Source organism: Drosophila willistoni (assembly GCF_018902025.1).
Source record: "Drosophila willistoni isolate 14030-0811.24 chromosome XL unlocalized genomic scaffold, UCI_dwil_1.1 Seg142, whole genome shotgun sequence".
NCBI classification, from domain to species: Eukaryota; Metazoa; Arthropoda; class Insecta; order Diptera; family Drosophilidae; genus Drosophila; species Drosophila willistoni.
In genome coordinates this window covers 8,054,521-8,076,130 of record NW_025814053.1, presented here as the reverse complement: position 1 = coordinate 8,076,130, position 21,610 = coordinate 8,054,521, and the positions used below count along the sequence as shown (strand labels likewise).

Genomic DNA, 21,610 nt, shown 5'->3' with positions numbered 1-21,610 from the left:
TTTCTCTTCCAAACTCTTTTACCCTCTTTCAGAGGTGTCTTTTTGTCCAATACATATTCAGTTCCTTGAAGGAATATATACACGATTAAGGAACTTTCAAAGTGTTGATGCATTTTATGTTATTTTCTTTCCAAAGTGTATTATTTGTCAACCTGGAACGCATTTATAAATTTCACAATAATTTATATACATAGAAAAAGTGGTTTCGCTTAGTGAACAAGATGCTAAAGCGATGGAACACTGTACTTTGGATAACATTTTAGATAACTAAGGACTGATCTTTATTATTGCATGTGCTGATTGATGTAGATTGTGGGATCTAGAAGGGGGAAATGAGGGAAATTCGCTCCCAAAAGTATGCAATAAGCTGACCAAGAATTCTATTTTTGAAACATAAAGAAATTTTGGAAAATACTGCGGATGAAAAAAATTGTAATCAAGCATTGCTTGTACACAATTTTTAAGTTACAAGGCATACGAAAAGTTATAATCTTTTTGCAAATATTGAACACTTCCAGCCTTATACCTAAAGGAGCAAATTTCATCCATTTCAAAGTCCTAGATCCAGCCAATTTAAACCTTAAGACTTAATTAAAAACACGATCGACGATTTAATGTTGTGCTCAAATCTTTATTTGTTGCTTTTACGCTTTTTGTTTTTCGTTTTTTTCCCTTTTATATTTGTTGTTGTTGTTGTTTTTTGTATATTAATTATAAATTACATTTAATACAAAAAAAAGAACCTAAATAATGTAACGCTTAGTAAGATGTGTGTGTGTGTAAAAGAAAGAAACAACTTGGGTATTTCTCTTGGTTTTTTTTTTTACTTGGATCATGATGAAGATGATGATTATGGATGATGATGATGGATGATAATGGTTTAGATGATGTCGAGATGGAGCCAAATATAATTCAGGGATTCAGTTGGCTGCCGGCGCCTAGCTGCCCCTACTCCACCACCCACCCATCCGCCTACTGCTTTTCATTTCTCATTTATTATTCCCTCTCTCTCTCTTTCTCGCTGTCTCTGTCTCAGTCTAGCATTTGCGTTTGGGCGTTCGACGCTTGACACGGCAATTATCTACCTTTTTATTGCCCTTGGCAATGGCCAGTAGCTTGACCAGCTTCTTGTGCGAATCACCCACAATCCAGCCATGCTTCTGATATGGCTCACTCTCATCGAAATGTTGTTCCTGCTGTTGTTGTTGTTGTTGTTGATGTTGCTGTTGCTGTTGTTGGATTTGAAGTTGTTGTTGCTCGGCACGGCTTGAATGATGATGCGGATGCGGATGATGATGATGCTCCATTTTATTCTGATTCCCCTCCTTATGCAAAGCCACGCCAGATGGATGTTGCCCTTGTTCGACACCTGCAGCGTCAACATTATCATCATCAGCTTGGCCATCATCCTCATCATCCAGACGACCGAATTCATCATCACTGGAACTGCTCCAATAGTACAATTGCTTCTCACTGGCCGGACGTTTTCGTCGGGCTGGTGATTGATGATTTGTTTGCGATTTACGTTTGCTTTTCAGATTTTTATTACTGCTGCTGCTGTTGTTGTTATTATTCGTCGTCGTCGTGGTCGTAGTCGTCGTTGTTGTTGGAGTTGTTGTCAGTGCTGGAGTTGCTAGAGTTGCTGGAGTTGTTGCAGCTGTAGCGCTGGATGACCCACTTTTACCAGACTTGCGTGACTTGACCTTCGGATTGCTTGTGCCGGAGCTAGTCGTCGTCGTCGTTGCGGTAGCCGTTGTGTTGGTGGCATTAAAATGATTAAAACCTGAACCATGTTGCTCTTTGGCTCCATCCTCAACCATTTCGCGGGCAGGTGGCAGTCGCGTTTTGCTTGTCTGCTGTTGTCTAGAACTTCGTGTTCTTGTCACCTTTTTCTCCTGCTCCGGCTCCGGCTCCGGCTCCTGCTCCTGCTCCTGCTCCCGCTCACGTTCCTGTTTCTGCAACTGTTCTTGCTCTTCCTCATCCACTTGCTGTTTCTTGCGCCTACGCGAAACCGAACTCTTTGGATTCTTTTTTGCAGCAGGTGACGATTTGGCCTTTGATTTTGATTTGGCAGGTGGCGTTGGTGGTGCTGGCGGTGGTGGTGGTTGCAATTGATTGTTTTTGCCACGTTGTCGAGGACGAGGAGCTTTTGTTGCTGTCACCTGCTCCACCGGCGGCTGCTCGATTGGTTTTTGTTCACCTTTTGGTTTTCTTTCATTGCCATTCTTAAGTTTGGCCTTTGCTGTCGTTTTGGCCTGCTTCTTGCCCTTGGGTATCGTCAATGGCGGCGGCGGCGGGGGTGGAGGCTGTGGTGGAGCTTGTTCCATTGGGTCCATTGGCTGATTTGATGACGTCGCATTGTTGGTTACTTCACTCGTTTTGCGTTTACGTCGCTGCTCTTGTTGCTCCTTCTCCTCTATGAGGGCTATGATGTCCTTGGTGGACAAGAACTCTTCGTACTCGTCAGAACTCCAGGTTTCCACCAACTTCTTGGGACGATTGGTGGCACAGCGTCGCTTGGATTTACGTTGTCCCTCATCGATAAGTTGTTCAATCTCTTCGGGGCTCATACCCAGTTCGGATTGCAATTTATGGAGATCTTTGCGTGGCTTTCGTGATGAAGCAGCAGCAGCTTTCTGAGGAGCAGGTGGCTTGACAGTTGCTTTACTAGCTGCGGCTCCAGCAGATTTAGCAGTTGTCTTTTTGGTCTGCTTGGTCGCCTTTGTGGTAGCTTTCCTATTGAGATTTCTGGCATTCGGTAATGGTTGACTTGGTGCTGGCATGGATGCGGGCACCATGGATGGTTGTGGTGCCACCATTGGCTCCATATGTTGACCAGCACCACTGGTGGCCGCTGGTGGCCATCTTTCTTCTACAGCTGATGCCATTTGATTATCGGTTAGCTTGGTTATAGATGAAATTGCTGTCGATCCACCTGATGGTGGTCCGGTTCCGGTTCCGGTTCCGGTACCTGCGCCACCACCACCTCTGAGCTCATCAAAGATTTGATCCAAGTTGGCCTGATCCTTGGGCGCTGCTTTATGGATTTTCGCCAACGGAACTGGTGCGGCCTTAGTGCTGCTGGCATGCTTAAAGATGCGACCCATGATCAAGGACTTGTTCTCGAATGTCTTGGCCGTGGCACGACTGGATGAGCTGCTGCTGCTACTGCTACTCTTTCCCTGCAATGTGGCCGATGACGACGACGATGAAGAGGATGATGATGACGAGGAGCTGGATGAACTGATCACACGATTGCCCGATTTGGCTGCCCTAACTGGATCCGTACGCTGAATCACCTCAGCTTCCACCTCGAGCTCTCCTTCGCCCTCGCCTTCGATATCCTCACAGCTGAGCGTACCGAAATCATAATCATCTCGATCCGAATAACTTGCCGTGGATACACTATTGTTATCCTCGGTGAGAAGATTAACACTCGTCTTTGGCTTCTGGAAAGTTATGGTCGCCTTCTCCTCCAGTCCAATGTTTTTGAATGGTCGCTCCGGTATGATAATCCGTCCGGAGGCGGGCGGCAATGTGGCCGAACTGACCACTCCGGCGGCCGCTTTGATAATATCTGAACCATGCATTATTGTCTTCGATGATGTCGAACTTTGATGCGGTTCCACTGTGGCCGTCGGTGTCGGTGGTGGTATTGCCATGGCCGTGGGTGTGGCTATCGGTGTCGGTGTGGTGGGCGTTGGTGTTGCCGTGGGCGTGGCCTGCGTTAGCATATAATCTCCGCCAGGCTTCTCACTGCCAGCCAAGGCAATGTCAGCCAGTTCGGTTAGTTTGCAAACAGCGCGTCCAGATTTCTGTCCCGTCATATCGTTCATATCCTGCAGCTGCAGATGGACAACATTTTCATCGTAACCCTTCATGGCAGCCTTCGTTTTGAATCTTGATGTTGTTGTGGCCGAGAATTGTGAGATGGCCGAATAACTGGGCGACAGACGATGATGATTTCTAGAAGGGTTTAGATTGAAAATGAAATCAGCATAACCAACATAATCAAATGGCAAAAGTCATTCAGTTGAAATGGGGAAACTTTTCCCCTTAAAGTATGCAATAAATAAACCCATTTGAAGTTAGACAATTGGTGGTTATGAATACTTTTGTCAGCCTATTGCATACTTTAAGGGGCATAATTTCCCCCATTTTACAGCTAACTGAAAACTGACTATACTTACGTGGGCGTGGCTGCGGGTGGATTACGGAAAAGTTGCTGTATAACCGGTTGATGGCAAACTGTGGCCGCTGGCGGAGCTGCTGGCTGCACCACCGATGGCATCATTGGTGGTGGCGAAGGTGATGGAGATGGCGATGGTGATGGGGATGGCGAAGGCGATGCTGGTGGCGGTGGTGGTGGCGGTTTACGCCCGGCACTCACTATAACCGATGTCATGGGCATGGTTGGTACGTGCACGGACGCTGTTGTTGTTCCTGGTGCGGGTGCGGATGCCGGCACGGATGTTGAATGGGACGTGGGCATGGGCGTTGGTGTTGTGGTTAGCCGTGGCGTTTCGGCACTTTTCAGTATATTACAGCATTCGTAAAAGAGACGCTCGTCGGGGTTGAGATTAAGACGCACTGGACTATGCTGATTATCATGCAGACGCAGTGTGGCCTCCGTGATGACATGATGTCTAGGCTCAGATTGCTGCATCATTTGTTGCTGCTGCTGCTGATGCTGATGCTGAGAATGTTGCGGTTGCTGTTGCTGCTGCTGCTGTTGGTGCTGCAGTTGGTCCCTAAATCTCTCTCTATCCGGATCAGGCCTCTGTAAAAGTATCGGGGACATAACCACCGATGCCCGCATCTGTTGAGCCATTGCTGACTTTGGTCTTGGCTGTTCGATGGGTCGCATTTGTTGATTATCGCCATCGTCATCGTCCCCATCCGGCCGCTGTGGACTTGAGGGCGCCGTTTGCGATTGCAAATACTCTTGCTCCGACACCTTGGACACATGGGCCAGTGTCATATTGTGCTTGGCCAGCGATGTTGAGGTGAAAAAGTCCTTGCCACATAGCTTGCAACCGTATTTCTGGGCATCCAGTTCGCTCCGCTGTGTCCGTTTCTTGGGGCGTCGTGTCAGCAGGACACTGCGGCGCCTGCGTCGACGACGTCCGCGTCCACCGCGACCCAAATCCTGGGAGTAACTGGTATACACGCTCATCTCATCATCTAGATCCATATCGAGTATTTCCGTATTGGTATTATCATCGCACATGGAACCAAAATTGGAGTGATCATCATTTAGATTCGGTGCACTGCGCACACTCATCGAAGTGGCCGGGCGATAGGGATCTTGATCCTGATCCTGCTCCTGATCGAACTCATCGTTGGCAAATTCGAAATCCTCATTGGTTGTGGCCGACATGATCTTCTCATTGACATTTTTGGCTATCTCTGTGAGATAATTATCATCCTCCTGTTCGTGGGAAGCCAGTGGAGTGGCGGCTGGGGCACCAGCAACAGGCGGTGCTCCACCACCAACACCACCACCACCACCAGTTCCACCGCCTGATTGCATATCCTCATTGTAGCCACCAGCTGTTGGTGGTTCTTTGTGTATATTCTTGTTTAGACGCGGATCACGGCTATAGGTTGGCGGCGCTGCTGCCACTGCTGGAACTGGTGGCTCTTTGGTCAGTATGCTTGGCCTTAAAATGCAAGTGGCCACCGCCGCTGCCACTGGTGGAGCTGTCGGAGCTGCTGGTGCTGGTGGTGCAGATGATATTTCTTTAGCTGTTGCTGCCGGCAAAGCGGCTGCATCCTTAGCCTCTTTTGCCTCCTTGGCCTGCAATTGCTTCTCGATGCCAATGGAAAAGGATTCGAGTGAGGATTTCAATTTACTAATCGATTCGGTTGTCTTAGCTCCGCGTGGAGCGGTTGCTGGTTGACGGCGATAATAACAACTCTGCCGACGCTTCGGTGGTCTTCCGGGGGTCGCTGGAGCGGTGCTAGTAATTATCTCAGTCGACTCCTTGTTATCCTTGGCTGCTGCCTGCTGCTGCTTGGCATTGATTGTAGCTGCATTTCTCTTGGTGCTGGACATGAGTAACATTCCAGTTATAAGCAAATCCTCGCTCTTCTCGTAGGCCAAATTCTCCAGCTTCTTGAGATTATCCCGTCGTGCGTTGTCGATCTTAAAGCTTTCGAGCAATTGATCCGCCACAATGGCGGCCAATTCATTTTTCCGTCTTCGTCGTTGCTTCTTCTTCTGCACGGTGGGAGTGGGACTGGCCGTAGGAATGGGACTAGCTATCCGCTTTGGTTCAGGCTCCGCCTCCGGTTCCGTCATCTCAACTGGCGGCTGAGGTGGAACTGAAGTGTTGATGGCTGGTGTTGGTTGTGTCTGTTCTTGGGCAAGACTATGGAATCCTGAGGATGTGTTGTTGTTGTTGGAGTTTAGATTGCTGCTATGCTCCTCAATGAGTATGCTGCTGCAATTGGTCTCTGCTGTCGGAGGTGGCGTGGCCAAAGGACGAGTTGGTGCCACAGAAATGACAGAGACAGCCACAGAGGGAGCGGAGACACATGGGGTAGGCGAAGCAGGCGGACTAGGAGAAGCAGGAGGAGGAAGAGGAGATGCTGTTTGACGAGCAGGAACAGGAGAAGATGGACTGGAAGTCGGACAATTGACTGGAGGCGCATCACGTGGTGGTGGTGTTGGAGAACTCGGCGGAGGTGGCCGAGAAGGCGGAAGAGGAGAAGGAGGAGGTGGAGGTGATGGAGATTGTGGTGTACTCGCATCAAAGGTTATTGGTGGCGAGAACGGAGCAGGTGACAGGAGACGTGGCGGTGAAATGGCAAACGCTGGCTGAGCAGATGCTTCATCGGCTCTATGACCTGCTATGCAGGAGTTATCTTCTTCTTTATGGCACACAATTGCTTGTACAGGAGCTGCTGCACACATATCCTCAGTGGTTTTGCCTTGGATTTCTGTCTCACCATTAATTGATGGCATCAATTGAATAGCCGCTGCTGGAGGAGGCAGCATATGAGGAGATTGAGATTGAAGTTGACGTTGTGGAGGAGGAGGAGTTGCCTCAACAATTGCTGACATCGGCATCGGCATGGGTATCGGCACAGGCACAGGCATTGGAACAGCAACTGGAAGGGACGCTGGCACGGCCTGGAGAACTGGTTTGGAGTGATTCTCTTCGTCATCCGCCATCAGGAGAAGAGAACGACAATCAATTGTCTTGGAGCGCATTGTTCGTTTCTTTGGTGATAGTTTCTGTGGAGCGAATGCTCCTCCTTCCAGCTGCTGCACCAGATGAGCTCCCTTTGCTTTTGTCTTTTTGGAGGAGTTTCTCTCCTCTCCATCCGGTGCCATGGCAACGACAACATCATCATCATCCTGGGGTAGGCTAGCCTGTACGGCCAAAATCACAGAATTGATGGCATCATCAATATGATTATTGATCACCTCATCCATCCGAGGACATGACTTCATTTGTCCGCCTTTGCCGCTCGCATCCTTTTTACCTCCTACCCCCCCTCCAGTCGCTGTCGTTGTGGTCGCCGCCGCCGCTCCCATCATTGTTGGCTCCGCGGTGGAGCGTTTCTTGCCTGTGGCTTTCAATGGAGTTGGCGGCGTTGTGGCCGCTGGTGGCATCGTTGGATTAGCACCACCAATCGATACCGCACTAGGATTACGCACTTGTGGTATCTTGAGCAGATCTAAATTGGAATAATAGCTTTGGCTGCTTTGAGCAGGAGGCGGTGGTAGCGGGGGAGGTGGAGCCAGAGCCAATGGATCTACCAGAGATGGGGGCTGCTGACTATATAGTTGCTGCTGTTGTGGCGCGGGAGGATGGGCTAGAGATGATGGTGGTGGCGGAGGAGCAGGATGAGCTGGAGCTGGTGAAAATTTCCGTTTGGTTTTTTGAGACAAATCCAATGGCTCCATATTGTCCAGGTTATCCAAATTTAATAAGTTTCTTGCCTCAAAGCCACAAATGGTCTGACGTCTTGATGGCATTCCACCTGCTCGATGCTGATGAGCATCTACCATTTCGGTTGGGGCTTTGGAATGGGCAGCATCAGCTCCACGTTGATGACTCAAATTCAATGGCTGTCCCGTGTCCATCATATAGATGGTGGGTTGTGTCTGACTATGCATTTGCGGATTCATATTAACCGGCATGAATAATGGCAATTTGGGCAACATCTTGACGGGCATCGCCACCGGCAGGGGCACTGGCACGGGCACTGGCACGGGCATGGCCACTGCAACAGGCATAGCCACACCCGGTACAGGTCCTCCTGTGGCAGCAGCAGATGGCTGTGGTGGCATTTGTGGCATCGGCAGAGATGCCACCACTGGCAATGGCAATGGCAATGGAGGAACTGCAATGGGCTTGGTCAGTTTTTGTGGTGGTGGTGGTGGTGGTGCTGCTGCTGTTGGTGGCGGCGGCGGCGGCGTTGGCGTTGGTGGCGTTAATTGCTCCATGGGATATTGCTTAAGGGATCCCAATGATGGATATGGTACTGGTACTGATGGTGGTACTGGTCCTGCTGGTGGTGCTGATGCTGGTGGAGCCACCACCATTTGTTTGGATGCTGCCTTAGTGGGTGTACGTCGTGTAATGACCATGAGATTGGGAATTGGCACGGGAATGGGTAGAATTGGAGCAACTGCATCCACTTTTGGTGGTAGTTTCTCGGCAGGAGGTAATGCTGGAGCCGGTGCTGGTATTGGAACAGCCGCTGGAGCCACTACTGGAAGCGGAATTGGAACTGGTTTAGTTGTCGCAATCGGTGTTGGAGCAATTGGCTCAACTACAGCAGCAATTGGTGTTGCAGTTGGCGGTTTTGTCTCCACAACCGGACTGGGACTCCTCCTTGTGTTGTTGTTGTTGGTGGTGGTGGTGGTGGTGGTGGTGGTGTTGCTGCTGGTGGTGGTTGTATCCACTTTGATAATACGCCTAGAAATGGCCTTCCGTTTTGGTGTCTTTGGCTGTAGCTGTAGCTCCTTGTCTCCCCCACCAGCTAACGCCAGTGGTGACGCCTTCTCTCCCCCTGTGGTGTGTGTGGGCATCTCAGTCTTAAGCTTCTCCTCCAGCTTACCGGTTAACATGGCAATGCAATCGCTAATCCTCTTACTCCGTTTTGGATATGGCGGATTGGCAGTCGTTGGTGCGGAGTGTGGCAAAATTGCTGCTGGAGCAGAAGCGGGAGCTGGTGTGGTCGGTGGTGTGGGCATCAATTGCTTACTAAGTGTGGGTGAAACAGGAGCTGCTGGTGTAGCTGATGCAGCGGCAGTTGAAGACGGCGTCACCGGGGCAGCAGGAACAGGCTCAGGCGCAGCAGAAGGTGCTGGGGGTGGTGGAGTCTCTGACTTTGCCTTTTCCTTAATCTTTACCTCCAGCGCGGGCAACTCATCTTTGGCAGTGATTGGCTTTACCTTCATTGGAATAGTTTCTTGTGAGGAGGATGCTGCTGCTGCTGCTGGCGTTGCTTTCATCTTTTGTGGTCGTAATTGGCGCTGATGTTGATGTTGAGGATTATGTTGTGACATTGCACGAGAGGATCGGGTATTCCGGAGACTTGATTGTTGATTGAGAATCTTTTTGATTGTGCTGCTGCTGCTGGTGGTGCTGCTGCTGTTGGTGCTCGATTTGGTTTTCTTTTTGGCCTTGTTATCCATTGGAAAGATCTTCTTACATACACGCTTGGCGGGCAAATTCTCCAACATTTTGCGTATGGATTCGGCTGCAATGAGATGATTGCATGAAGATGTAGTAGATGTGGATGTGGATGAATCATCAATGGGATCAGTGGTTAATAATAACTCACCATCGCTTGGCCTTTGGCGTGGCGACGTGGATTGATTCAATTTCATCTTGGATGAACTTGAACCACTCTCCTCTCCACCATCAGCTTCAGCATCCGCATCGGCATCGACATCCGCATCTGCTTCACCTTCGCCATCATCGTCGCCATCATCATCGCCATCATCAGCCATGAGGGCTTCGACTTTTTGCTTTTTTTTCGCCGACGAAGACAGATGATGACGTATGAGTTTCCTGCTGCAAGGACGACGCTTCTTGGTGCCACAATAATAGCGATATTTTCGCTTTTTGGCCAATGACCAGATATAATCACCGGAACAGTCCAACATATGGCGATAGAGATCCATAAGGCCGCTACATTTTCGGCCACATTTCGTACAGGTTGAGGATGAGGAAATCGATGACGTTGAGGTGGATGCGGCGGATACAGATGCAATGGATGATGGCGATTGTTTCTGTTGCTGTTGGTGTTGTTGTTGTTGCTGCTGCTGGAGTTGCTGCTGATCTTCAGTTAATGGCGTTGGTGTCGATGATGATACCTCAAATGATGAACGCGATGATGAGGACAATGAGGTAGTCTCCTCTTCCTGTTGCTGCGTCTCCTGCTTATGAATGCAGCTACTCTCACGCGCATAACGACTCAATGCCCTTTTGGGTATAAATAAGTGACGTAGGAGATTCCCGGCCAGCAGTTCCCGGCCAACAACTTCATAGTGTGTGGCATATATATGCGAATGGCGGAAAGTTTTGTGCTCCTCCAATGATTTACGTTGCTCGAATTTGGCTCCACAGCAAATGCATAAGTAGAGACGTGGACGTGCACATTCCCCGCTTAAAACCAACGAAGAGGATGATGATGATGGTAATGATGAAGTGGCGACACCACTTGAGGAGAATTTCTTCAGTGAATTATGCTGCAGTTGAAGCATCGAGAGAAAACTTTCATCGGCAAACGTTTGACTATGCGGTGAAGCCATCAATTGATGATGATGCAATTCATCCTCTTGATCTTGATTATAGCTATCATTCTCATTCTCACACTTGATGATGGCCTGCTCATTCTGCTCCAGAATTATGTGCGGCAACAGACGATGATCCAATATAAGATTAAGTTGCTCCAGAAGTAATCGTTGCTCCATTAGCTTCTGATCCACCCTGATCTGTGGTTGTGCATGGCTTTGGGATTGATAATGATTATGCGGTTGTCGTCCACCTCCAGCGTCATAGTTTTCGTTGTTATCATCATATTTTTGTCGCATTGTCATTTGTGTCCACATGTCGAGCTTGGAGAGATCACGCTGGCCAAGAAATGTGAGTGGTTTCAGTTTCTTCACTAGACGTCCACCCTCATTGATTAGGGTGAATTTTTTAACATAATCCCATTTCCATTTCCAGCTGTGCTTTGTATGAGGACGGCGACGAAATTTGGCCAATGGTGGCAATTCGGCATTGGCACCAAATTGCTCGGCAGTCAGTAGAGTTGGATAGGAGGCAGCTGCACCAGGATTCAATTGGCTGGCACTATGCAGTCGAAACAATTCCGTTGTTGAACTGGCGGTGCAGCTGGAGCTGGAGCTGGAGGTGGAGTTGGTGTTGATGTTGATGTTGGCGGAACTAAATTGTAAACGCCCATCGAGATAATTTTGTAGATTATGACGAACATTGTGGACCACATCCTTGTAGAAATTCTCATCAAACATTTGATTGGAGAAATTTGAGGTGCTGGAGGAGGTGGTGGTGGTGGTGCTGCTGCTGCTGCTGTTAGCGTTGCTAGTGATGCCACCGCCGGTGCTGGGCAAACGGAAAACGGCATCTGTTATATTGGTTGTATGTACTTCCAATGACAAGGATAATGATGAACTGGAAAGAGATGGTGGCAATAGTTTTTGAGCCATACGACTGCTGCTACGCGACTTGGTCGCAGCTCCTCCAGTTCCAGCTACAGTTGCTGCCCCAACAGCTCCTCCTCCCCCTCCTGCTCCTGTCTGCTCCCTATTCCTTTGACTTGGCAAACGATTCTGAGTGAGACCCAAACGATTTAACATCGGCTCATCGCCACCCATTAGACCCAATCTCTTGAACTCAGATTGCTCCTGACCACACCCAGTTGATGTTGTTGATGGTGCAGGTGGTCGTGTGGTGTGTATATCCTGGTGCTGATCATGCTGCTGTTGCATATGTGTAACCAATTGATCGGCATCTTGAAAACGCCAACGACACAATTGACAGGCGAAATATTTATCCGCATGACCATCCATTAGATGATGAAATAATTCATCCAACTGTGGAACTGTTAGGCAGATCTGTTTGGATAAGGAGGAGCTGTTGCTGCCGCTACTGCTGCTGGTGGTGCCATTAGCGTTGGTCCCATGATTGCCTTGATGGTCTTTGCAATGATGACAACCAGGAAAACCATTGGCGGGATTTGTGGATCTCGATGATGTTGATGGAGTTGATCCTGTGGAGCGTCCACTGCAACGTCTCTCCTGGCGTTCGGTATGGAATTTCTCCATATGCTTTGCCTGGAGCTTGCCGGAGGCGAACTTCTTATCACAGTACAAACACAAGATTTTAATCGATGGCAATGAGAATGAGGTGGTGGAGCTGCTGGTGGTGTTGGAGGAGGTGATGGAGCAACTGGCCACTCCACTTCGCCTTCGTCGTTGCTCATCGTTCATTATTTGTTGCAATTTCTCCATGAGGCGTGGCAAACGTTCCAATGGGAGACTACATATAAGAGATGGCACCAATGTTCGTTTTGTCTCCTCCTGTTCCCGTTCCCGTTCCTGCTCCTCCATATCCTGCTCCTCCTCGATTTCACGCTCTCGCTCTTTATCCCTATCCTTTTTTATCTGTTGTTGTTGTTGCTGCTGTTGTTGCTGTTGTCTTCTCTTTCTAGCAGTTGGCGGCGGTGTAGCTTCAGTTGGTCCAATTGGATTCTTCCCATTGACCTGCTGTTGCTGTTGTTGTTGTTGTTGTTGTTGCTGCTCCTCATTCGCTGACAATTTGAAGCCACGGCGCAGGCCAAAGCGCGACATGGTCTTCATGTGGAAGCCACTAGGTTATCCAAATCCGAATCAAAAAAAAAAAAAAAGAAACAAACAAAACAACAAACAAAAAACAACACAGAACTTCTGCAGATAGAAAGAAAGAGAGAAGAATATATATAATTCGTTCGTTTCTTGTAGTTATTTATTTATTTGTTGTTGTTGACATTTTAGAAGAATAAAACAAAAGCCACAAACAAACACACATACACGCACTCATATGCACACACACACGCAGACACACACAGATAAATTATACAATAAATTTTGTTAAAAAATGTTCTAGTATTTTTATTTACCGGAGTTTTGTGTGGTTTTTGTTTTTATTATTGCCCAAGCCGCCTTTTTTTCTTAATGTTTTTATTTGTTGTTGTTATTATTTTAATTATTCTTATTATTAATGTTGTTGTTTTTTGCTGCTGCTTAAAGTTTTATTGCACTTTTTTCTTTGCTTCTTTTTTGGTGTTTTTTTGTTCGGTTTATTTTATTATTTTTTTTTTTGTTTGTTCTATATAAACTTTAGTTTAGTCAGTTCACTCCACCCCGCAGCAGCAAGCCAAAAATGTTTAATTTGTTTATTTTCTGACATTTTCATTGTTGTTGTTGTTGCTGCTGTTGTTCGTTTTTCGTTATGCTTTTTAATTATTGTTGTTGTTTTCGTTTTGTTTTTACGCGTGTGTAAATTTTATTATTTGTATTTGTATGTTTTTTTTAATATATTTTTTTTTTCTTCCACCCTAACAACTGCTTTAGGAGGTATCTAATGTTTAGCCCAAATCGATGCGTGCGTAGAGAGCTGCGACGGCAACGGCAACAGAGGCAGAGACGGTGGCAGGGGTTGGGGCAGAGCCAGTGGCAGAAGCATGGGCAGGGGCTGGTGGCAGGACAATGTGCGGGGTGGTGTTGGTGTTGTATGAACGATTTTTCTCTTGCACAAGAAGCAGCAGCAGCAGCAGCGTTTGCTTATCCATTTTCTTTTCATTTATTTCTTTCTCTCGCTCGCTCTCTCTTTCTCCCTCTTTCTCGCTCGCTCGCAGGGCGCGCTGGCTGTCTCTCTCTCTATCTATCTATCTTGTGTGTGTTTCGTTTTTTTTTCTGCTTTTTTTGTATTTTTCTTCTTCACACGTTGCTGATCAAAAAGAGGCGTGCTGGTAACGCATCTAGCCCATTGATCATTTTTGGATTATGTCTTCAATAAATTGTTTAGAAAAATGTTCAATTTCACTATTTAAACTTAACTCTATTTCTATCGTATTTTGTTCACGCACACATATTTAGTTGCCGAGCTAAATATGTGTGAATGTATGTGTGTATGTGTGTGTGTGTGTGTTTTTTTCTTATAGTGTAGAAAAGGGGCACGAATCCGAATCCAGTTCCGAATTTGCTTTTTGAATAATTTATCGCTTGTCTATCGATATTGCATTGTTGCATATTTGCATTCTATCATTTACGGTCATACTGCAAGTCGCATAAATTAGATTTAAGTACTTTTTGCAAAAAAAAAGGATTCAAAGGAGATTGGATTGTTGGTGACCCTCAAGGACTTACCCGAGAATGTCTGGTTTTTGTTGTCATTTAAATTATTGGTTATCGACTTATCGATGTTGGACGTATAGCATGAGTATCGATATACACACATACGGTTATCGATGTGTCTTGTTTTTGACGAGTCATTTTCTGGTCTGACTTAGTTGTTAGCTCCATATTCTCATTTAGTTAAGAACAAAGTGAACGAAAGTTATTAATCAATTGAATTACTTGTTTATTTGTGCGTTTATTGGTGCAAAGAGAGTTACAGAATATGCCCTACAATATGGACGTTCTTATGCCCGAGAAGGTGGGTTAAAAGAAAGTTATCGGCGTATTTGAAGTAATGCAATATTTTTTTGGTTTTATAGGACGAACTTAGCGAACTGAAGCTAAAGGATGCCCATAGCTCACTGGATGAGCTAGATATGGATGATTTATATGTACGATATAAGAAACTTCAGAAAACATTAGAGTTTATCGAAGTGCAGGAAGAGTACATCAAGGATGAGCAGCGCAATTTGAAAAAGGAATATCTGCACGCGCAAGAAGAGGTGAAGAGGATACAGAGTGTACCTTTGGTGATTGGACAATTCCTTGAGGCAGTTGATCAAAACACTGGCATTGTTGGCTCCACCACAGGCTCCAATTACTATGTACGCATCCTATCAACCATTGATCGTGAGCTGTTGAAGCCTTCGGCTTCCGTTGCACTGCATAAGCACAGTAATGCCCTGGTCGATGTCCTGCCACCAGAGGCGGATAGTTCCATTTCAATGCTACAACCCGATGAGAAGCCCGATGTTAGTTATGCAGATATCGGTGGCATGGATATGCAGAAACAGGAGATACGAGAGGCCGTCGAACTGCCCCTAACCCACTTTGAGCTGTACAAACAGATTGGTATTGATCCACCTCGAGGTGTTCTCATGTACGGACCACCGGGCTGCGGCAAAACTATGCTGGCCAAGGCAGTGGCCCATCACACAACTGCCTCCTTTATCAGGGTTGTGGGCTCCGAATTTGTTCAGAAATATCTGGGCGAGGGACCGCGTATGGTGCGCGATGTCTTCCGCTTGGCCAAAGAGAATGCACCGGCTATAATTTTCATCGATGAGATCGATGCCATTGCCACAAAGCGATTCGATGCCCAAACCGGAGCTGATCGTGAGGTCCAACGTATTCTTCTGGAGCTGCTCAATCAAATGGATGGTTTCGATCAGACGACCAATGTTAAGGTGATTATGGCCACCAATCGTGCCGATACCCTAGATCCGGCTCTATTGCGTCCCGGACGTCTTGATCGTAAAATTGAATTTCCGCTTCCGGATCGACGACAGAAACGTCTTGTCTTCTCCACCATCACATCGAAAATGAACCTTAGCGAGGATGTTGATTTGGAAGAGTTTGTGGCGCGACCCGACAAAATTTCTGGTGCAGATATTAATGCAATTTGTCAAGAAGCTGGCATGCATGCGGTCCGTGAGAATCGTTATATTGTCCTGGCCAAGGACTTTGAGAAGGGCTATAAGAATAATATCAAGAAGGACGAACAGGAGCACGAATTCTATAAATAGATGATAAGATACGTTCATTTCCCTCACCCCTCCTTCGTCTCCAGCGTTTATATACCTAATTAAAACTGTAATAAAAAAGTAAAACGTCAATACATATGTATTCCATCTTATTTCAGTCGATTTTTTTAGTCCCTTCCCTTCTTTACTATATTAGCAAAAGAGAAAATGCCATCGGCTTACTAAAAAAAACAACAAAATGGACAATATATTTGATTTAAACAAAAGGGATAAAATTTGAGTAAGAAAAATCGAAAAGATGGCGGTGAATCGAAATTGCTCCGGAAGTGGATGGGATGGGATGGGATGCATCTCCTCACTTCATCAGGGAATTGACCACTGCATTCACATTGATTGCTTTCAGATCGGCATAAGTCTGACCTGTGCCAACGAATACAATCGGCTGGCCGGTAATGTAAGTCATGGAAATGGCTGCGCCGACTTTGTCATCAATTGTATCAAATTTCGTCAGAACAATGCCATCAATGATGTGAGGATTTTCATTGGAGGAGTAATCGGCCAGGGATTGATTGAATTTAACCAACTGATCGACAGCCTCATTGCCGACAAGAGCTTCGCCAACAAATAAAACCAGATCCGGATTGTTAACCTTGATAAGCTTGGATAGAGAACGCATCAGGGGCTCATTGTCCTGCATACGGCCAGCGGTATCTACCAGGACGACATCGACTTTCGTATCGTGAGCATATTTTATGGCCTCCATTGCAATGCCAGCCGCATCCTTGCCATAGCCTTTCTCATACAATTGGACCATGGAGCGATTATTGTGTTTGGCCGGCGGATGCAGGGCATTCAAATGCCGCGTGTGAGTGCGCAACTGTTCCACAGCTCCAGCACGGAAAGTATCGCAAGCAGCGATTAAAACATTGAAGTCATTCTCAATTAACCAAAAGCATATTTTGGCCAGATTTGTAGATTTACCCACTCCATTGACACCGCAAAAAATGATGGTATAGGGTTTGCCATTGCGCTTCGATTCCAATGCATCGCGTATGATGTCAATGCGGCGTTTGGGTGACAAAATTCTCACTAGCGATTGAGTAAGTGCCTCCTTGACCAATGTGGCTATACTATCAAATGTACCCATTTGCTTGCCCTCCAGGCTTGTGGCGACTGAGTCGCATAATTTAATTGCTATCTCGGATGCGACGTTCTTTGATATCAGATGATCTCGCATCTTCTCCAAAGCCGGTTGCAAGTCCTCACGTGACATTGTCTTGGCTCCGACAATACCTTTGAAATAGGAGAGTAAGCCACCACGTTTCTTTTTATTTCTGCTGCTATTATCCTCCTCCTCCTCCTCTTGGTCTTCTTCGGTCTTGTAGCCAGTATCCTCATCCTCATCAGCGCTTTCCACGTCCAGATCTCTAATGCCACCCTGCATTGTGCCCACCAGCTAAAACAAAAGGGACATTGATTAAGTGATGCATAATCCAGAAACATCTAGAAACAATTGCTCTTACATCGTTGTTGATTGTCTGATATTGAACATCCTCGGGCGTATCCTTAGAACGGTCCAGGAGGACAGCATCTCTGTTGCTGCCACCTAAGTCCCAGACTCTTGGCTTTTTGCCAGCCTTCTCTGGGCGGCTTTCAACTGGTGAGGGAGCTGAAGAATTTGTGGACTTTTTGGTGGGTGTCAATTTCTCCCTCATCTTGCGACGATTCTCTTGAATAATATCCTCCTTGGACCGTGGCGGCGATGATGGCTCTGGACTCTCCTGTATGTTTACACGCTTCTCCACAACTGGCTTTTTGGCCTTATCCTTGTCGGGATTCTCAATCATGGATGCAACTGTTTTCTTTGATTTCTGGGATTCATTGTATGAGCGCATGGCCTTTGGGGCCTTAAGGACCTTGGCAGATGCCTGTTCGGCGCTGCTAAGAACTCGCCGAAATTCCTGTTCAAAGTCATAGTCATTATCCAGACGTTCGCCGGCCGATATATCACCGAATTTCTCTTTGAACGCCAACTGCATATCACTCAGAAATCCATCCAAATAATTAAGTTTTATCACCTTTTGAAAGACTGCAGCATAGACTAAATCCAATTCATTGTCTAGTTTAAATTGCACGGCCAGATGATCCTCCTCGAAGTACTTGGACTCTGTATTGCGTTCCTATTTACGTATGAATGTTTTATGTTAATTATACATAAACAACAAATCCGTGGGTCTTGTCAAGGGACTCACCTCTAAAATGACGCCACGTATCAAACTATTGATGCATGATGAGAAATTTTGTCCAGAGGTATTTGAATTCCAAAGTACTATGCCGCCTTTTGTAAATATCACCACAAAGTCCAACATTTTAGCAACCAAATCCTGATACAATACAAGATGAATTGACAACTATGTTTTCCAAAATTCAAGCATTCCACGTAGTAATCAGTAATAGTGTTGCCATCTATCTGCTTTAGCCGCTAACTCGATTTAGAGATATCAGAAAATAGCCAAATCTAGCTGTTGTTTTGCTTTCACAATTCTGGCCATTTAAATCAATGTTGTGTTTGGCCTACTATTTGGCTACGGGTTTTCCATTTTGATTAGTGTTCCAAGGCCTTTATTACCACCCTAACACCTTATATACAATAAGAAGTAATAACAATAACCAAAAACTATATCACCAAGCCGTCTAAATATGTCAGCACTATTTAAATTATATGGCAACACCTTAACCCCATTTGAATCAGCTGATTCGAATTTTTTAAAAATCGGCTTCAACATTTGTTTAATGCAATTATAGGCATACCCACTTCCCCCCCAGGAAAAACAAAAGAAAATGTTTAAATTCTGATCGACTTATTTCTTGTTCTTTTACAATTGTTTCTTATAAGCTAAGGGGTGTGTGTGTTTTGTGTATATTTTATGGAAATGGAAATCTCGAACATGATTATTATTAAACGTTTCGCCTTTGCTGACAAGACATTCGTTGAATGTTTTGTTGAACAATATTACACATGGTCGTATAAAACTAAACAAAAAAAATTTGTATTTGCTGTTGTTACCACTGCCGCTGCCGCCGCTGCTGCAATTGTTGCACTTCAGTTTAGGAGCCAACAATAATGTTGTTGATAGGAATATGTATCAGCTTGACGAAGAAACCAATGAAGCCCATGATGCAGAAACCAATTGCTGTGGCAATGGCAATCTTTTGGAATTCCTTGCGATCGGGCTTCGTGCAGCGCTTGACGAGACGAATTGAATCCTTGGCAAAGGCACGTCCGGGCTCAGCGAATTTAACAACTTTATCCATAATTCTGATGCTTGATTAAACTGCAAATACAGAGATAACAAGAGAGAAAGAGAGCGTTAGAGTGGTGGTGGTGCAGAATGGAAAGTTTTAGTGACGACGTGGCAACTGTTTTCTACCCCCGCACTCTAAAATGACGACGTCACAGGTGAAATCTTCGTTGTTGCACGTCTCAAATCTTTACCAATCTTTCAATTTAAAAGTTATTAACAAACAATTTATATTGCCAAATTCAATGTTATGTCTGGCACAATTTCGATCATTAGAAAGTTGCAATTGCAGTAACTCGTACCACAGAATTTTCGGAAAAATCACAAAATGTTTGCAAAATGTGTATGACTTTTCCACTAAAACAGTCTTAAAATAACTTTTTTAGAATATTTTTGTCATTTTGATTCAAGAAATTGCCTTTGATTTAATTTAATTTAAGAAAGAAAAAAAACACAAGAACACAAACCTCCGAACTGCACACTGAGAAAATCTTTCCACGAATGAACTAAAATTTGCTTTCGTTTTGTTGTTTTCGGCTCGCCTTCGTGTTCCACGTCAAAGTGTCAAAAATGCCAGGGCTGCTTTGGCAGCCCGGGTTGCAAACGATTTTCCGAGCTGTCAAAAAATATGCCAAAATATCGCTATCGTTATCGGTTGTCATTTTAAACGTATAGATTTTTTGGGATCACAGTAGGCGGTCACATTTGTGCATTTTGGTTGCCCCGAGAAAGGAATCTAATTTACTTTCATAATTTTTTTGTTTTTTGCGAAATGAGTGCTCAACCAAGCCCTTGCATGAATCCCCAACAACAACAGCAACAACAAAGCGAACAGGAGAAGGCAAGTTCTAGAAGCAGTTAATATTTCGTGTGTGTCTGTCTCTCTTACCGGCTGAAACTGTTTTTTTTTTTTTTTTCACCCCTTCTAGGTCTATCAATGGATAAACGAATTGGCCCATCCGGATACTCGAGAGGTTGCCTTGCTCGAGCTTAGCAAGAAACGTGAAACCGATCTGGCACCAATGCTGTGGAACAGCTTTGGCACCGCTTGCGCCTTGCTTCAGGAAATCGTCAACATTTATCCATCAATAACTCCGCCGACTCTGACAGCCCATCAATCGAATCGGGTTTGCAATGCATTGGCTCTGTTGCAATGTGTCGCCTCCCATCCGGAGACACGCACAGCTTTCCTACAGGCCCAAATACCACTGTATTTGTATCCGTTTCTATCGACCACTTCGAAAACCCGGCCATTTGAGTATTTGCGGCTTACCAGTTTGGGTGTAATTGGTGCCTTGGTCAAGACCGATGAGCAGGAGGTCATCACATTTTTGCTGACCACCGAGATTGTACCACTCTGTCTGACCATTATGGACAGCGGCTCTGAGTTAAGTAAGACAGTGGCAACATTTATAATACAAAAGATACTGCTAGATGAATCGGGGCTTTCGTATATTTGTCAGACCTATGAACGTTTCTCACATGTGGCCATCACTCTGGTAAGAAAAACAAAGATTACCCATCAAGTTACAATTGAATGCAATAAACATTTTCTAGGGCAAAATGGTGATTCAATTGTCCAAGGATCCTTGTGCACGTCTTCTTAAGCATGTCGTGCGTTGTTATCTTCGTTTATCCGATAATACACGGTATGTTATTCTATACTTTTATAATGTGTGTTGTATTAATGATAACATTGCTATGTTCACAGGGCTCGCAAAGCACTGGGCCAATGTTTGCCTGATCAGTTACGTGATGGTACCTTCTCGGTATGCCTACAGGATGATAAATCGACCAAACAATGGCTACAGATGTTACTTAAGAATTTGGAATTGGGAGCCACACAGCAACAGGCTGATCCACGTCAAATTGGCATGTCACCGTTGGGATCGTAGATTTATATAATATATATAATACATGTATAGATAGAATAATAATCATCATCATTATCCTTTTCCCCACCACCTCCCAATTTTTGTTTCCACCCAAAGTCCCATTATCCCATGAATATAATTGTATAAGAGAGTTGTTAAAAAAAAAGAAAAAAAAATAGGAAGAACCACAGACAAATTACGTTTTATATATATGTATATACATACATATATATATATGTATGTATCGTGAATGTATGAGAGAATAGCTTGCATGGCATGCATATACCTACTCATATATATACATATATGTATATGTCGCCAATATTTATATATCTTATAGTATATTTAAAAAGATTTGTGAAATGTGAAGAATAAGTTCACCGCTGATAATTAGAGCATAATAATTAACAAGATAAATACACGAATGTGAGAAAAGAAAAAAAAACAAATAAATCTCATTTTGATAATTGTATACCTATCTCTCTCTCTCTGTCAGTGGTGCTCTCCTGCTTTAATTGAGAA

At 45.4% G+C, this 21,610-nt stretch overlaps 5 protein-coding genes across 6 annotated transcripts; 2 read left to right on the top strand and 3 right to left on the bottom strand.

Annotated features, from left to right (window-relative positions):
* Nucleotides 1-850: 850 nt before the first annotated feature.
* On the bottom strand, nucleotides 851-12,905 carry LOC6644828. 2 transcript variants are annotated; one of them, XM_023177062.2, is made up of 3 exons: nucleotides 9,808-12,905; nucleotides 4,191-9,723; nucleotides 851-3,966 (listed from the first exon to the last, which is right to left on the bottom strand). In XM_023177062.2, exons 1-3 carry the CDS (start codon nucleotides 12,848-12,850, stop codon nucleotides 1,038-1,040), a joined length of 11,505 nt encoding a protein of 3,834 aa, XP_023032830.1. In that variant the 5' UTR covers nucleotides 12,851-12,905; the 3' UTR covers nucleotides 851-1,037. The 2 variants fall into 2 exon arrangements, with proteins under 2 accessions (XP_023032830.1, XP_046867583.1); XM_047011627.1 differs by having other exon boundaries at nucleotides 4,191-12,905.
* Nucleotides 12,906-14,504: 1,599 nt separating this feature from the next.
* Nucleotides 14,505-16,044, top strand: LOC6644829 (26S proteasome regulatory subunit 6B). The gene is made up of 2 exons (XM_002067314.4): nucleotides 14,505-14,687; nucleotides 14,749-16,044. Exons 1-2 carry the CDS (start codon nucleotides 14,652-14,654, stop codon nucleotides 15,952-15,954), a joined length of 1,242 nt encoding a protein of 413 aa, XP_002067350.1. The 5' UTR covers nucleotides 14,505-14,651; the 3' UTR covers nucleotides 15,955-16,044.
* An 86-nt stretch (nucleotides 16,045-16,130) lies between these two features.
* LOC6644830 (signal recognition particle receptor subunit alpha homolog) lies at nucleotides 16,131-18,378 on the bottom strand. Its single transcript, XM_002067315.4, has 3 exons — nucleotides 18,165-18,378; nucleotides 17,436-18,092; nucleotides 16,131-17,368 (listed from the first exon to the last, which is right to left on the bottom strand). Exons 1-3 carry the CDS (start codon nucleotides 18,279-18,281, stop codon nucleotides 16,268-16,270), a joined length of 1,875 nt encoding a protein of 624 aa, XP_002067351.1. The 5' UTR covers nucleotides 18,282-18,378; the 3' UTR covers nucleotides 16,131-16,267.
* A 378-nt stretch (nucleotides 18,379-18,756) lies between these two features.
* Nucleotides 18,757-19,753, bottom strand: LOC6644831 (protein transport protein Sec61 gamma-2 subunit). Its single transcript, XM_023177089.2, has 2 exons — nucleotides 19,682-19,753; nucleotides 18,757-19,247 (listed from the first exon to the last, which is right to left on the bottom strand). Exon 2 carries the CDS (start codon nucleotides 19,225-19,227, stop codon nucleotides 19,021-19,023), a length of 207 nt encoding a protein of 68 aa, XP_023032857.1. The 5' UTR covers nucleotides 19,228-19,247; nucleotides 19,682-19,753; the 3' UTR covers nucleotides 18,757-19,020.
* A 138-nt stretch (nucleotides 19,754-19,891) lies between these two features.
* LOC6644648 (CCR4-NOT transcription complex subunit 9) lies at nucleotides 19,892-21,560 on the top strand. The gene is made up of 4 exons (XM_023177086.2): nucleotides 19,892-20,055; nucleotides 20,144-20,713; nucleotides 20,772-20,863; nucleotides 20,926-21,560. Exons 1-4 carry the CDS (start codon nucleotides 19,987-19,989, stop codon nucleotides 21,107-21,109), a joined length of 915 nt encoding a protein of 304 aa, XP_023032854.1. The 5' UTR covers nucleotides 19,892-19,986; the 3' UTR covers nucleotides 21,110-21,560.
* Nucleotides 21,561-21,610: the final 50 nt, after the last annotated feature.